This window comes from Pygocentrus nattereri, chromosome 2 (genome assembly GCF_015220715.1).
Source record: "Pygocentrus nattereri isolate fPygNat1 chromosome 2, fPygNat1.pri, whole genome shotgun sequence".
NCBI lineage: Eukaryota > Metazoa > Chordata > Actinopteri > Characiformes > Serrasalmidae > Pygocentrus > Pygocentrus nattereri.
Genome location: NC_051212.1, coordinates 20874808 through 20890377, shown reverse-complemented (window position 1 = coordinate 20890377; position 15570 = coordinate 20874808). Strand labels below are relative to the sequence as shown.

General features: G+C 38.5%; 1 protein-coding gene across 3 annotated transcripts in view; it reads right to left on the bottom strand.

The window, feature by feature from the left end:
- si:dkey-183c6.7 (urea transporter 1) overlaps window positions 1–15570 on the bottom strand; it is a 32616-nt gene that overhangs the window by 2704 nt on the left and 14342 nt on the right. For 2 of the 3 annotated variants that reach the window (XM_017710228.1, XM_017710229.1), the window contains exons 6-7: window positions 1749–1883; window positions 1335–1384 (exon numbers count right to left, since the gene is read on the bottom strand). The exons of the other annotated variant lie outside the window; for it this stretch is intronic. In XM_017710228.1, the coding sequence (XP_017565717.1) occupies window positions 1335–1384; window positions 1749–1883 (185 nt within the window). The remainder of the gene's footprint in view (window positions 1–1334; window positions 1385–1748; window positions 1884–15570) is intronic. 3 annotated transcript variants of the gene reach the window in all.

Below are 15570 nucleotides of genomic sequence, written 5' to 3'. Positions count from 1 at the left end.
AACTATTACAGTGATTTTTGTTACATTATGCTGATGATCAGTTTCTTATAAAGAGCCCTGAATGCCATAGATTTGTTTTTCTTGCATCCTATCCATTCTTCAGTGCTATTCACAGATTTCTCCTCTACTCCACAGTCTCCTCTACTTACTTCCCAACATAATTCCACAAGTTATCAGTGGGATTCAATTTATGATGTTTACAAGATTTCTAAACCAATAACAGTCATAATTAATTTTGACCATTGGCAACCTCCCTTCTTTAAATGTACACCAGAGTGAAAGAAGGATGGAAATGTTAACATAAAAATTATTTATGACTGTTGTTGGTTCAGAAAACCCATACAAACATCATAAATTATCATAAATTGATAAATTTGCTAAAGCTGTTTAGCTCGGCACTGAACAGGCAAATTTATGGATTCAAAACCGTTTTTTTTTTTTTGCAATGCAGTTTCCACATGTGGATTGTATTGGAAGTGAATGCATGTCTTGTTGCAATATCAAGTCATTTCTTCAGAAATACTGTGGTGCAGTGGGTAGCACTGTCACCTCACAGAAAGAGGCTCAATTCCTGGCCGGGCGGATGTGGAGTTTGCATGATCTCCCTGTGGCTGTGTGGGCTTTCCCCTGGGTCATCCGGCTTCCTCCCAGAGCCCAAAGACATGCAGTCAGGCCAATTGGACATGCTAAATGGCCCCTAGGTGTGAGCGCGTGTATGAATGTTTATGTATGACTGTCTGCACCTGCACCCGTCCAGGGTGAATCCTGCCTTACACCCATTGACTGCTGGGATAAAGTGAATCCTGCCTTACACCCATTGACTGTGTGTGTAAAGTTGCCCTTTTGATTCCATCTTATCGCAAAATCTTGCATGAATCATGTCTGAACTTATGTGGCTGTGAAAAGTCATCTGCCTCTCACCATGTATAACTGGTAAATTCATGTGTCCATCTGGTATTTTGTGTGAAACTGACCAATGGACACTCAGGAAATCACTAAGGGCATACCCATCATATTGTAAACCTTTCGTTTTTCTTTCAGTCAACGTCGGAGACATGTGAAATGGTGTGCAAAGGATTTTGGAAAGTAGTGATGATGATAATTGAGCATTTCAATATGAAATATGCTAGAAAATATAGATAAATAAAGAAAATATGCAAAAAATGGAGAAAACGGCCTCTCTGGACCCCAGAGAGTTAAGTGAGCAGAGCGTTTAGATCCCTTTACATAAATATTTGATAAATATCAGTGTACAATATGTTAATATGCCAGTACCACTTTTGTATTTCTATATTATGTGTGTGTGAGAGAGAGTGTGTAGTTTGTGGGCTCACATTTGCCAGCACATTGCTGAAGGCGATGTCTGCATATGAAGAGAGAAAAGCTGTATGAAAAAAGAAAAAGTGGAGCTCATCATTAAGAAAAATAGCACAGCTAAGCAGGGCTGAGGTTGCACTACAGATATATTTCAGGTCTTTAAGGGCCAGAGTCAGTCAACCTGGCCACAAACTCACTGGTTTCAATAGCTAAGTTGAGTGATTAAAGCTCTCCATCTAGCATGTTATGGCATTTTTCTACAAATTGTAGTGCATAATTACTGTTAATTTTCTAAGTTTAATATATTGGAAAAAAGACCCTAAAATATAAGCACATGATGAAAAATTATAATGGTAAAGAATAAATGCATTTATAAAATATGGATAAATAAACAATCAACAATAATCAGGGAGAATAACATTGTGGTTTACCACAAATAATAGCAAAGACATGAGTTCTCCAGTTCAAGGTGAACAGTAGTCCTCCTACAGCCATACAACCCAGAGCTCCATTAAAGCCTGTTAATCCTGAATACAGTGCATCCTGTCGTACAGAAACAGAAAGACCTACAGAGAGAGAGAGAGAGAGAGAGAGATAGAAAGAGAGAGGTTTCATATTACCAGGTTTTGATATTCATTGACATAGTTTTAATAACAAATAACATATTTTAGTTACTAGTGGTAAACATGAAAGGTTTCATTATCATTAAATCTCAATTTTCACTACATTTTCATTCCATTATTTTGGTCCCAGTCAGAATTCTTAAAAAACTAAGGTGAATATACAAATGTGACTAGAAGAATATGTATTGTGCATTATAGACAGAAAATACAAGCTTTTTATTGACCTTTACATTTAAAAGCCTCAGATTTTATTTTGGATTATTAATCATTATCATTGATTCTAAATATGTTGTAGCTGATTCACCAGTGATGCGTCACAACAGAGCGATAGATTTTTACACCAAAGTTTAGTGTGTTTGCGCTCTTCATTGATACATAGTTCTTATGAGTGCATGTTTCATTTGGAACAGTCACTCTGTAAAGGGCAGCTGATGTTTAAGTTTTTGGCTGCAGTGCTGATCATGGCCAGGTGGAGGCGCTGTATACTTAAGCATGATTTCTTCTTTCTTCTCTACACTCCAGTGCTCATGATCAGCCTCACCCTCCTCTCCCTCTCTCTTACTTCTTATCACCCCACCCACAATTTATTCTCTCTATCTCTCTCTCCCTCTCTCGCTCTCTCCCTTCTTGTCTCTTTCCAAACTGCACACCCTGAAGGCTGTTAAATGTGTGAATGGCCCTCAGTCGCCACAGTGAAGCCTGTGAACATCCACACCCTGCTCTCTCTCAGACAGTTAGACGTTAAACATGAGGGTCTTCTTGCCACACTAGCAGTTGTCAGCAGTAGGAGAGTGTACCCGCTAGTGCATGATAAGGCAAAAATATAACACGAAGATAATGGAACTCATTATCTTCATGTTATATTATATTATCTTCATATCTATCTTATACACTAACTCATATCCAGCTCCACTGACATTTTCCTCACACAGGCAGGAAATGAAGCCTGCAGCTTTAGACTGCAATCCTCCGGCTCCTGGGCGAAGCCAGACTATAATGGATGACTGCTGCAGACCAGTCTGTGTGGGGGCGTTCCTAAAGGGTGCTTGCACAAATACTAAAGCAACAAGCCACTTGAGGCTGACTGTGCATTACATTGCATGGTTAAGGGGTCTTGTTAGGCACAACCCAAAGCCAATTAACCCCCCCAATGCAGTGAAAGACCTCAGGTAAAAAAGTTACATGGTAATATACACCAAGCTCAACGCACCATGTAAATTGTATTATTAATAATAAACATCTTAATAATTTTTATATCCAGCTGTGTAGTTTGCTGACATTTGCATTTACAGCATTTGGCAGATGTTTTTATCTTGAGTAATTTTAATCATGTTACGTAGGCAGGTGAATGTAACATTAGGCATTTTGCTGAAGGACTTTTATTCGTATAGCACGGCATGTTTGCCTGGGGAATCAGATAGTGAGCTGTAGCTGCCAAGTAATATAATGGTCATAGATTATTCCATAACCAGCACAATAACTTTTAATGAAGTAGTGCAGTTTTCCCAACCTGATCCTCATGACCCCCAGACAGTCTGTATTTTTCCTTTATTCATATTTGGTATTTGTAGAAGGTCATATTTTCAGATTCTTAAAAAGAGTGAAAGAACTTTATTCAAAGAGGTGCAGGCAGACAGTGTAGATCTTTCAGTCTTTTAGTTAAGTGGCTTTTGCGAATGGGAAACGTCTACACAATTGCAAAAAAGACAGCACTGATAACACAGTGGAGAAAGGACACACCCTGTGCTCCATCCTTCTTTCTCTTTCTTTGCCTTCAGGACACTTAACAGATTGGCCTCTTCCTGTATTTTATTTTCCATCTCTTCTTCAGTGTTCTCTCTGCTCTCTTACTCTTACTTAAGCATATTGTTTTGCTAATAACGTTGTTAAGACTTGCGGTTTCTAATTGTGTTCTGTTGTAATCAGTAGTCTATTGTTAATGTACAGGGTCTCACATGTACAATTTCAGTGTATCTACAGATGAGACAGGAACTGTAAAATGAACAGAGTATAATAGGCTGTTTGATTTAATTATTCCTGTCCTAACCCACTGTTTCATGGTTAGCATTAAAGTGCCTGGAGCACAGGTGTAGGCCCAGCGTCTCATCCTTTCTCTCTCTCTCTCTCTCTCTCTCTCTCTCTCTCTCTCTCTCTCTCTTTCTCTCCCTCTCTCACACACACACACACACACATTAAGAGTTGCTGTTAGTACACAGCTATAATGAGTCATTGTGTACTGCATCACTTCCCATGCAAATGCTATGAGTCATTTCTCTCTTATTCTATTAGCATTAATGCTCTCTCTCTTTCTCTCTCTCTCTCTCCCCTCTCTCTCTCTTTGTTTTATCTATCAGTTCTTCAAGTGGTTTTTTAGTATATAAAATGCTCAAAGAACCTTTTTCATGATTTCAACCTTTTTGAAAAGGGTTCTTCTTTTATTACATCCTTGACATCAATAGAAGAACATTTCTTGGTGCTTGCAGCACCCTTTTTAAAAAGTTTCCTTACTGAACCACCTACAGCACATTCTCCATCAGCCTGAAGAACTTTTTCACAATGCAATGGGTTCCTTGAGTGTTCATAGATCCATATAGAACCATTTTCTTGAACCATTTTCTTCTCTTGAAAAGCCATAATTTTTAAGATTGTCGAAAAAGGAAAACAGACATAGTCATACACATAGAAATTGTTAGTGATCTATAGATGATCTACAGATGTTAAAATTGCTAACTAATGAAATGAAACTGATAGCATTACAGATGTTAGGTTTAAGATTAGCTTTAGGTTTTGGGCTGAAGTTAAGGTTAGGGTTAAATTAAGAATTAAATTTAGGATCTCGATGATAAAAGGTTTAGTTTAGGTTTTGATAAGGTTAGGTTTAGGTTTAGCTTTAGATTATAGGTTGAGGATAGGGTTAGGGCTAAGTTTAGAATTAGGTTTAGGTTCTGGGTTGAAGGTCAGTTTGGGGTAGTTTTAGGTTTGGGGCTAAATAATGGTTCAAGTCAGATTTAAATTAGAATTAGGATTAGACTAAAATCTATTACATATAGCATCAGTTCAGCTGTATTCCATAAATATTTAGTCAAATGAGGATCAAAGTGAGGATCTGCAAAGCATTTACAGTGGACTCAAACAAGTGTTATAAAAGGAGATATTTACAATATTATTCATTATTTAAATAGACAGAATACGTTTTTTTTTTAATATAATCTGGTGCTTTGCCTAACTGCTCATCCCTTAGATTTCTCTCTGTTCTTCTCATTCTCTCTGTAACCTAACAGTTTAATTTTCTAATTTACATTTAAACATGAAGGATAACTTTTCTGAAGAGCCAAAGTCTGACAGGTCTTTGCATATTCAGAAAGTAAAACGCTGTTGAGAAGGCTTATATAACCCATACTGCATATGTCATCTGATGCCAATAACCTACATTACGCATCTGTGCCCTGGTATGGATTCATCTCCTTTTATCTTCAGCATCACCATGGTGACGGTGTGTGAGTGTGTTTGTGTTCATCTGTTCACCCCGAAACTGGATCCAGCTCTGGAGAGTTTTATATTTGCTCTAAATCTAGTGCCTCCTCAACTCTCCAAGGAATTCATTACTGGCACAGATGACTGTAACACACAGTGTTCATAATGTTATTGGATTATGAATCTCTATTTCTACAACTCACTATAGTCGTATCACTTGGGTTCACAAAATGATTTGAGTTGTACAACCCCATTTTCCAATGAAGTTGGGACGTTGTGTAAAACATAAATATAAACAGAATATGATGATTTGCAAATCCTTTTCAACATATATTCAATTGAATACACTACAAAGACAAGACAAGACACTCATTTTGAATTTGATGCCTGCAACACATTCCAAAGAAGTTGGGACAAGGGCAACAAAAGACTGGGAAAGTTGAGGAATGCTCAAAAAACACCTGTTTGGAACATTCCACAGGTGAACAGGTTAATTGGAAACAGGTGAGTGCCATGATTGGGTATAAAGGGAGCATCCCTGAAAGGCTCAGTCGTTCACAAGCAAGGATGGGGCAAGGTTCACCACTTTGTGAACAATTGCGTGAGCAAATAGTCCAACAGTTTAAGAACAACGTTTCTCAACGTGTAATTTCAAGGAATTTAGGGATTTCATCATCTACAGTCCATAATATGATCAAAAGATTCAGAGAATCTGGAGAAATCTCTGCAAGTAAGCGACAAAACCAACATTGAATGCCCGTGACCTTCGATCCCTCAGGCGGCACTGCATTAAAAACCGACATCATTCTGTAACGGATATTACCACATGGGCTCAGGAACACTTCAGAAAACCACTGTCAGTGAACACAGTTCGTCGCTCCATCTACAAGTGTAAGTTTAAACTCTGCCATGCAAAGCGAAAGCCATAGATCAACAACACCCAGAAACACCGCCAGCTTCTCTGGGCCCAAGCTCATCTGAGATGGACTGACACAAAGTGGAAAAGTGTCCTGTGGTCTGATGAGTCCACATTTCAAATAGTTTTTGGAAATCATGGACGTCGTGTCCTCCGTGCCGAAGAGGAAAAGGACTGTCCAGATTGTTATCAGTGCAAAGTTCAAAAGCCAGCATCTCTGATGGTGTGGGGGTGTGTTAATGCCCACGGCATGGGTAACTTTCACATTTGTGAAGGCACCATTAATGCTAAATGTTAAAATGTTAAAAATGAGGAAATTTAGAAATGGCCTTTTCTGGAATGGACCAGATGCAGAGAGAACCTTTAAATCTCGAAAGCTCTCTTTAAGTTTTGAGTTATATGTACCACTATGCTACATCAACCTGTGCATAACCACAAAGCCAAAAAAATACACTACTGGGTCATTTAATACAGGAGATATAAACTACACTCTATGTGACTTTTCATACTTGTGCGTTATTAGGTTTTGAACTTTGCATGAAAAGATTTCAGATTTTAGGAAACTGGCAGATGGTTATAAGTAGCTTATCAGTCTATTCTGCTTTGGCAAGGAATTTCCTATTGGTCTATCCTGTTTATTATCTACAACCCCATTTCCAAAAAAGCTAGGATGCTGTGCAGAATGTAAATAAAAACAGAATGTAACAATATGCAAATCATGTGAACTGCATTTTAAAAAGAAAAGCCTACATAGACAACATATCAAATGTTGAAACTGAGAAATTGTGTTGCTTTTTGAACAATATATGCCCACTTTGAATTTGATGCCAACAACACGCTCCAAAAGCACTTGGCAACTGAGGAGATCGACTGCTGTAGTTTTGAAAGTGAAATGTTTCCCATTCTAGCTTGATATAGGATTTCAGCTGTGCACTGATGACAAGCTGAGTGGTCTTCAACCTGGAGGACACAGTGTGCATGATTTCCAAAAAGAATTTTAAATGTTGATTAGTTGTTCCACAGGTGTCACGATTTGCCCCTCCCAGTCTTCCAGGTGCTTTTGTTTACTTGTCCATGTGATTTTTGTTTTGATTCTTCCCTGTCCCTCCCCTTTGTTTCTAGACTCCGCCTTTGATTGTAACCACCTGTATTTGCCACCTGTGTCTTGTTGTCCCTTGTCATCCCTGTTGTATTTAAGCCCTGTTTTTCCATGTTAGGTTGCTGGTCTTTGTATTGTTTTAAATGTTTGATGTATGGTGTTGTTTGGTGTTTGGATTTCTGTGTCTCTATTTTGTTATGTCTGTCCCTCCTGCTCTCCGTGTTGGCTCTCTGACCCTGCATCTCTGATCTTGACCTTGACTCTAGATTTGCCCTTAATAAATCTCGCTCTTCTCATCATGTGTGTCCGCCTCCTCATTGCTCCCCCACGTTACAACAGGTCACTTTTACACTTCTCCTCAGTCCATTACAAATGAGCTCAGGCCCATATAAGGTGGCAGCATTTATGGATCATGTTTATGTGCAATTTCACCTTTGCATTTTAAGCATTTTAAAGTTTTAACTTTCATTTGTGGATGCAGTGACAAACTGTTTCCAGAGACAGTGGTTTTCATTAGTGTTCCTGAGCCCATGCAGTGATTTCCTCTACACAATCATGTCTGCTTTTAATGCAGTGCCACCTGAGGGCCCAAAGATCACAGCCAGCAAATGCTGGCTTTTGGCCTTGTTCCTTGCATACAGAAATTTTTCTAGATTCTCTGAATCTTTTAATGTAATTATTACCGTAGATGATGAAAAGCAAAAGCTCTTTGCTATTTTATGTTGAGAAATATTATTCTTGAATTGTTGCACTATTTGCTTGTGTAGTCTTTCACAGAGTGGTGAACCCCTCCTCATCTTTACTTCTGAAAGACTCAGCCTCTCTGGGATGCTCTTTTTGTGCTCAATAACATTACTGACCTGTTGCTAATCAACCCCCAGATTTTTTTAACATTACACAAATTTACCAGACTTTTGTTGCCCCCATCCCAACTTTTTGGAATAAGTTGTTAGCATCAAATTGAAAACGGAAAATTTCTCAGTTTCAACAACTGATATGCTGTGTTTGTATTTTCAATCAAATATATGGTTTAAATGATTTGTCATTGCATTTTGTTTTTCATATACATTTTGCACAGTATCCCAATTCTTTTTTCCCCTTGTCTGCCCACACATTGTTCTTTCATAACAACTGTTCCTGGTAAAAAAAGAAAAAAAAGGTTATAAAAAAGTTGGCAATAATCCTGCACTGCCAAACTGAATTATGTTTTGTACTGACACTAGGCAGATTGGAAAGCAAATCTATCATTAATATTAGCTTGATTACACAATAAAACTTTCCTAACAGTCTCACCCTTCACACACATAAAAAATAAAAGTCACCTTGAAATGAATAACTCACTCTAAAGGGGATTTTTGCTAATGTTCTGTAAATCTCATGACAGTTGCTATGTGAAAACATGTGTGAATATGTGTGACAGTTTTGGGGGTCTCTGTGTTTATTTTTGAAAGACTTGGCAAGGCATATATCGCACTTCAGACTTCAACTGAAGGTCAAATTTTGCTCATAGAGGATGATGGGATGTGATGGTCAAAGCTGACCCCACCCCCCTCGTCCACTCCATTCAGCTCCATATGTCACTGCAGATTTTTATAGCGAGTGACACCTGAGCCACAGAGCACTCATGGGGACAAAATAGTCAGTGCAGCCTCACGGTCATCATTCCTGTTCAAAATGGATTTAAAACATAGATTAAAAAAAAGAGAGACTCACAAATATGATATTAAAAATGTTAATTGCCCAAACACTTCTGACACTTTTTGAACCAGACCACAAGAACTCAGCATATCTCTTACACAGTCTGTGGAATTACAACACATCCTCGAGTAGAATGTAAATATTGCCAAAATTTGAAAAAGTACCATTCACTCTTCAGTCCATATATGATAACTAGGCTGCACAAACAGCTCGTTTTGAATTCACAGTTTTTATGATGACACAAGAACACAAAATTCTTCTGCCTTCTGACAGCTGGGATAGGCTCCAGCACCCCCACGACCCAGAACGATGCTTAGTGTGTGTGTGTGTGTGTGTGTGTGTGTGTGTGTTAAGACAGCTGGGTTGATAGTTAGGTTGAACAACAATATGATTAAAATGTGGAAGGTGCCAGTATTACCCATTAGGATATACCAACCAGGCTCATGCTTTATATCAATCCTATGTTATGATTAACAGCACCTTTATTAGAGAAATAAAAATGTGATTACCATTAACATCAGCTACTATTCTTTTCATAAACTTGTTATCTCAAAAAGTTATGAATGAAAACAAGTAGTAAATTTTTTTGTTTGCAGCTACTTGCCACATTGAATTACATGAATTCAAAGCACCTGGTTTTCAGTGTACCAGGATTCCTTATCCCATGAGAATCAGTCATAAACATCACATATGTCCAGTGGTAAAATTGTATTATCCTGCCTCCTCACATAAAACTATTTCTATCTAAATAGTGCTTTAAAGGTCCTGTAACAAAAACAGATAAACAGAGATGGAAATGGCCATGTAAAGATGAATTATGGCCTAAACCCACACAAACATCATAAGTGGATAAATGGAAAAATGTATGACATGGCCTATTTTTGCATCTGATTTGAGTGAGCTTCTGTGAACTGTGAGCTTTTTGTGTATTAGATTACACAAAGTTCGGTTAGGTTACTGTAGTTTTCAAATTTTAATAATTTGCATCACCCAGCTTTTCTCAATCTTTGCTCTCTAAACAGTTCAAAACAAACAAACAAACAAAACATACAAGTGTAGGAGTTTTCTTGCAGAAGGAGACAGCGGGTCTCTCTGGAGCATTTGTCCTGAGAGAGAGTGACGCATGCAATTTCACTCTACATTTCACTCTGTTTCATGCTCAGATGACCACTGAGCCGTTATAGGGGAAGTGAAATTGGATATCAGAGAGAGAATCCTTCCTCACAGAGGAAGAAGAAGAAAGAGAGAGAGAGATAGAGAAACACTACAAGATGAGTGGAGAGGGATATTGATTCTCTCTCTCTCTCTCTCTCTCTCTCTCTCTCTCTCTCTCTCTCTCTCTCTCTCTCTCTCTCTATCTCCTCCTCTCTGTCTGTCTGTCTCTTGCCCTGCCATCCTCAGCGACTGTCTTCTTACCTCACTCTCAAAACACAATGATGTGTGTGTTGCGCTCACGTGTACACGCATGCATGCATGTGTCAGACGGCCATGTGAGACACTAAGGGCCTATAATTATGAACCATCATTCATTTTTCCATCCTTCCTCTCATTTCTCCATGTCACTTAAGCTGAGCTCACTGTTACTGCACTGTCTATAATAGCACAACAAGAGAAACACAGAGAGCTCTTAGCTTAGTGATCCAGACAGAGATTCAGATCAGTGTTTTTAGCAAGCATCTTAGAGGAAGCTTGCTAATCAAGAATCACTCCCATGTCGACCACAGCACATCACTTTCAGGGGTGTGGCCATAAATCTGTGCCCATCCCACAGACTCCTCGGACTGAAAACATTGAAAATGCATTGAATTTACTTGATTGAAATGTGTGCATCATTTAAGCATGGATAAAATTATATATTATTACAATAAATTTGTTTGATACGTTTGATACATTAACACAATTACAGACTGCAATAATTGTGTTTACATAATATGAACAAGCATAGTACTTAGCATAGTACTAAAAAGGGTTCTGTGACTCTATAGTACAATAGCGGTGCTATATAGAACTCATTTTAAAAGAACCATAAACAACCGTTTCTCCATCACAGAGAAGAACATATAACCATGAAAAGTTTAAATGATTCTTTGAGTTTATATATAACCATTGCCTTTACTAAAGAACCCCTTTTTAAGCATTTGTAGTATTTCTAGTGGATGATTGTGACCGGTCACATTTACTCAGTTACAGCTGCTGAGAAAATATTTGTGTGGATTTCTACTTTCCTGAGTATTTTCAAGTAAAAATAATTGTACTTATGCTAAAGTATATTTGTAATGGAAGAAAACTACTTTTTAGATGTTAATTTATTAAGCTACCTTTTGGTCATTAACAATAAGGGATAGATTTAACTAGGCTCAAACTATAAACTGGGCAAGAAAGCATGGGATTATTTCAATATAATACATAATTATTTTGAGAAGATAAAACATTGTTCTGATATAATATGTCAGAAACTTGAGAAAATAAGGGGTCAATTTGGCTACATTCACATGACAAGCCTCATTGCTCAATTTCGATTTTTTTCCCAGATCCAGTCTTGGATCACATTCATGTACGTAAGTGGTTCAGATTTGTCATTGGTGTGAGGGAAGCTGTGTCCTGAAACAACCCGCATGCGCACATCCTGGTCAATAACGTCACATGTATGAACAGTATGTGTAATGAACAAAAAACAACTAACCATCAGAACAAGATTTTGTCTGGAAGATAATAGGCTCTAAACAGAACAACCAGATGTATTACTTTTGTACTGTTTACTGGAACTTCAGGTTAGGGGTGGGCAATATGGCAAAAATATCACAATACTTGAAAATATTTTTAACACATCAAAAGACAATATCAAAAATACAGTTAGTTACAGTTGTTTCGTGTTGCTTACGTGTGATGATATTTGTGATATACTCAGAAAAGCTGAAATATTGTGACATAATTTATCCTGATAACAATAAAATACCTTTATACTAGCCACCTCTACTTCACCACTGCCGTGTTACTACTGAATGATGTGCATGCACAGTGAAAATAATACCACATGAACTCCAATTTGTGTGTTCTCTTGAAGGTCCCATGGCTCCATGGCTATAAATCATATATATATATATATATATATATATATATATATATATATATATATATATATATATACTGCTCAAAAAAATAAAGGGAACACTCAAATAACACATCCTAGATCTGAATGAATGAAATATTCTCATTGAATACTTTGTTCTGTACAAAGTTGAATGTGCTGACAATAAAATCACACAAACATCAATGGAAGGCTGATCCAACTTTGATGTAATGTCCTTAAACAAGTCAAAATGAGGCTCAGTATTGTGTGTGGCCTCCACGTGCCTGTATGACCTCCCTACCACGCCTGGGCATGCTCCTGATGAGGTGGCGGATGGTCTCCTGAGGGATCTTCTCCCAGACCTGGACTAAAGCAACTCCTAACTCCTGGACAGTCTGTGGTGCAACATGGCATGGTGGATGGAGCGAGACATGATGTCCCAGATGTGCTCAAATGGATTCAGGTCTGGGGAACGGGTGGGCCAGTACATAGCTTCAATGCCTTCATCTTGCAGGAACTGCTGACACACTCCAGCCACATGAGGTCTAGCCTTGTCCTGCATTAGGAGGAACCCAGGGCCAACCGCACCAGCATATGGTCTCACAAGGGGTCTGAGGATGTCATCTTGGTACCTAATGGCAGTCAGGCTACAACTGGCGAGCACATGGAGGGCTGTGTGGCCCTCCAAAGAAATGCCACCCCACACCATTACTGACCCACTGCCAAACCGGTCATGCTGAAGGATGTTGCAGGCAGTATATCACTCTCCATGGCATCTCCAGACTCTGTCACGTCTGTCATGTGCTCAGTGTGAACCTGCTTTCATCTGTGAAGAGCACAGGGCGCCACTGGCGAATTTGCCAATCCTGGTGTTCTCTGGCAAATGCCAAGCATCCTGCACGATGTTGGGCTGTGAGCACAACCCCCATCTGTGGACGTCGGGCCCTCATACCATCCTCATGGAGTCGGTTTCTAACCGTTTGTGCAGACACATGCACATTTGTGGCCTGCTGGAGGTCATTTTGCAGGGCTCTGGCAGTGCTCCTCCTGTTCCTCCTTGCACAAAGGTGCACAAAGGTGGAGGTAGCAGTCCTGCTGCTGGGTTGTTGTCCTCCTACGGCTTACTCCACGTATTGTACTGGCCTGTCTCCTGGTAGCGCCTCCAGCCTCTGGACACTACACTGACAGACACAACAAAACTTCTTGCCACAGCTCGCATTGATGTGCCATCCTGGATGAGCTGCACTACCTGAGCCACTTGTGTGGGTTGTAGAGTCCGTCTCATGCTACCACGAGTGTGAAAGCACCGCCAACATTCTAAAGTGACCAAAACATCAGCCAGAAAGCAGAAAGGTACTGAGAAGGTGTCTGTGGTCCACTCCTGCAGAACCACTCCTTTACTGAGTGTGTCTTGCTAATTGCCAATAATTTCCACCTGTTGTCTGTTCCATTTGCACAACAGCTGTGAAATTGATTGTCAATCAGTGTTGCTTCCTAAGTGGACAGTTTGATTTCACAGAAGTTTGATTTACTTGGAGTTATATTGTGTTGTTTAAGTGTTCCCTTTATTTTTTTTAGCAGTGTATATATACACACACACACACACACACACACACACACACACACAGACATGGCTATAAATCATATATCATCATATATCATATACCATCAAAACTCTTTTGTCACTGAGCACAAACACTGCCTGCTGTATAAGAAGCTTAAAATAGGTTTTTCACAGGTGTTAAATAACATGCCGTCAGCATCTATCATCAGTCTTGGTGAATCAGAGTAGGAGATTTATTATAATAATCTCATCCCATTATTTTGTTCTCTGAGAGGGAAACTCCTATAAATAAATTTACAGTATTTGTGAATAAGCGCAAAATAGCATGACAGCCCTTTTCATCTTACATTATTCCTATTATTTAGTCAATTACAAAAGTCACTCTTTGACATAAAAAGATGTGAGCAAAGGTCATCACTGACATCAATGGTCAACAATAACAAGAATAGATACTAACAAACTTCTGCTGCCATACTGATGGATGCCAGATATACTGAGATGTTCTAAAGTGGATCTGTAAGTTATCTGGTACATTTGTGCATTTACTCTAGTTCTTTCTGGAAAAGTTCTTACCTTTATTGCAGACATTATTTCATAGCTATAACAATACAGTTTAGTGATTTTCATTCTCAATCACACCAACTAAACCTATCAATTACCACCTGAATCAGGTGTATTTTTGCAGAAAAATCTAACTGTACTGAAATCTGGATCGCGCCTGACATACAGGGATCAGTAAGGCACATTCTAGGTACAAAGCAGAGGTTGGAGCCCGCTACCCACCCAAGACCAACAGCCCCAGACAAAATACTGGGTTTCATAGCAAAATAATAGATGTAGTTCTTGTTTTTACACAGTATTCTTGTCCATTTTAAGAATTGGCAGACATATTGACCCCTATTTATCAAAGTTGCATACTGTGAAATCGGACCATAAAATAAGCAAACGCAGATTTCAGACCGTCTCGTTCTGAATGTCTTTCGCCTTTGACATATCTGTATGACCAAACTAACATCTGGTAGGACTGCATGTAAATTTGGGTGAAAAATTTAATATCTAAAAAAAAAAGATTTGTTAACTAAGCAAAACCTTTATCAATATCTGTAATGGCAATAATAAGAATACAAATAATCATAATAAAAAAAAACAAAAAAACATTAGCACTAGAGTAATATTTACACATGGCAGTCCAGTACAAAATTTGATGTATGTCTTTTATACATTGCCATAAACAAATGTGCAACCATTCCATGTCCATTTAAAGACATATTACACTGTGCTTTTGTTTTATACTGCTGATACCGCCCAGAAAATTTATTAACAGCAACTAATACAGAAGCATCTCCTACACAACAATAATACATATTTTAAAGGTATTATTTCAGGAAAATGATCACACTACACAATTACATCATCATCATCATCATCATCCTCATCATCGTTAACCACTTAGTCCAGATAGGGTTACGGCACAAATACTTCATTCACTGTCTTAAAAAATATATTTTAAAAATGCTGCTTGACCTCAAACTCTACCTACCAGCATAGCCATTTGCTCATGAGCTTCTGAATGCTGTCATGTTATTGGCTCTGTACCAAAAGCTCTGCATGAATGAGGGTGTGCTTTATGTAAATGATTGTAAATGGAGTTCTGGCAGGCTGACGCTTGATTTCACACACTGATGTTGATCCATCATTTATGCTCAACCTCATTTTGTCTGCATGTCATATGAAAGTATCAGGAATCAGATGCAGAGTTGTTCGTACATCATGAGAAGTGGTCCAATCTGCGCTCTTTTTTAAGCAAGT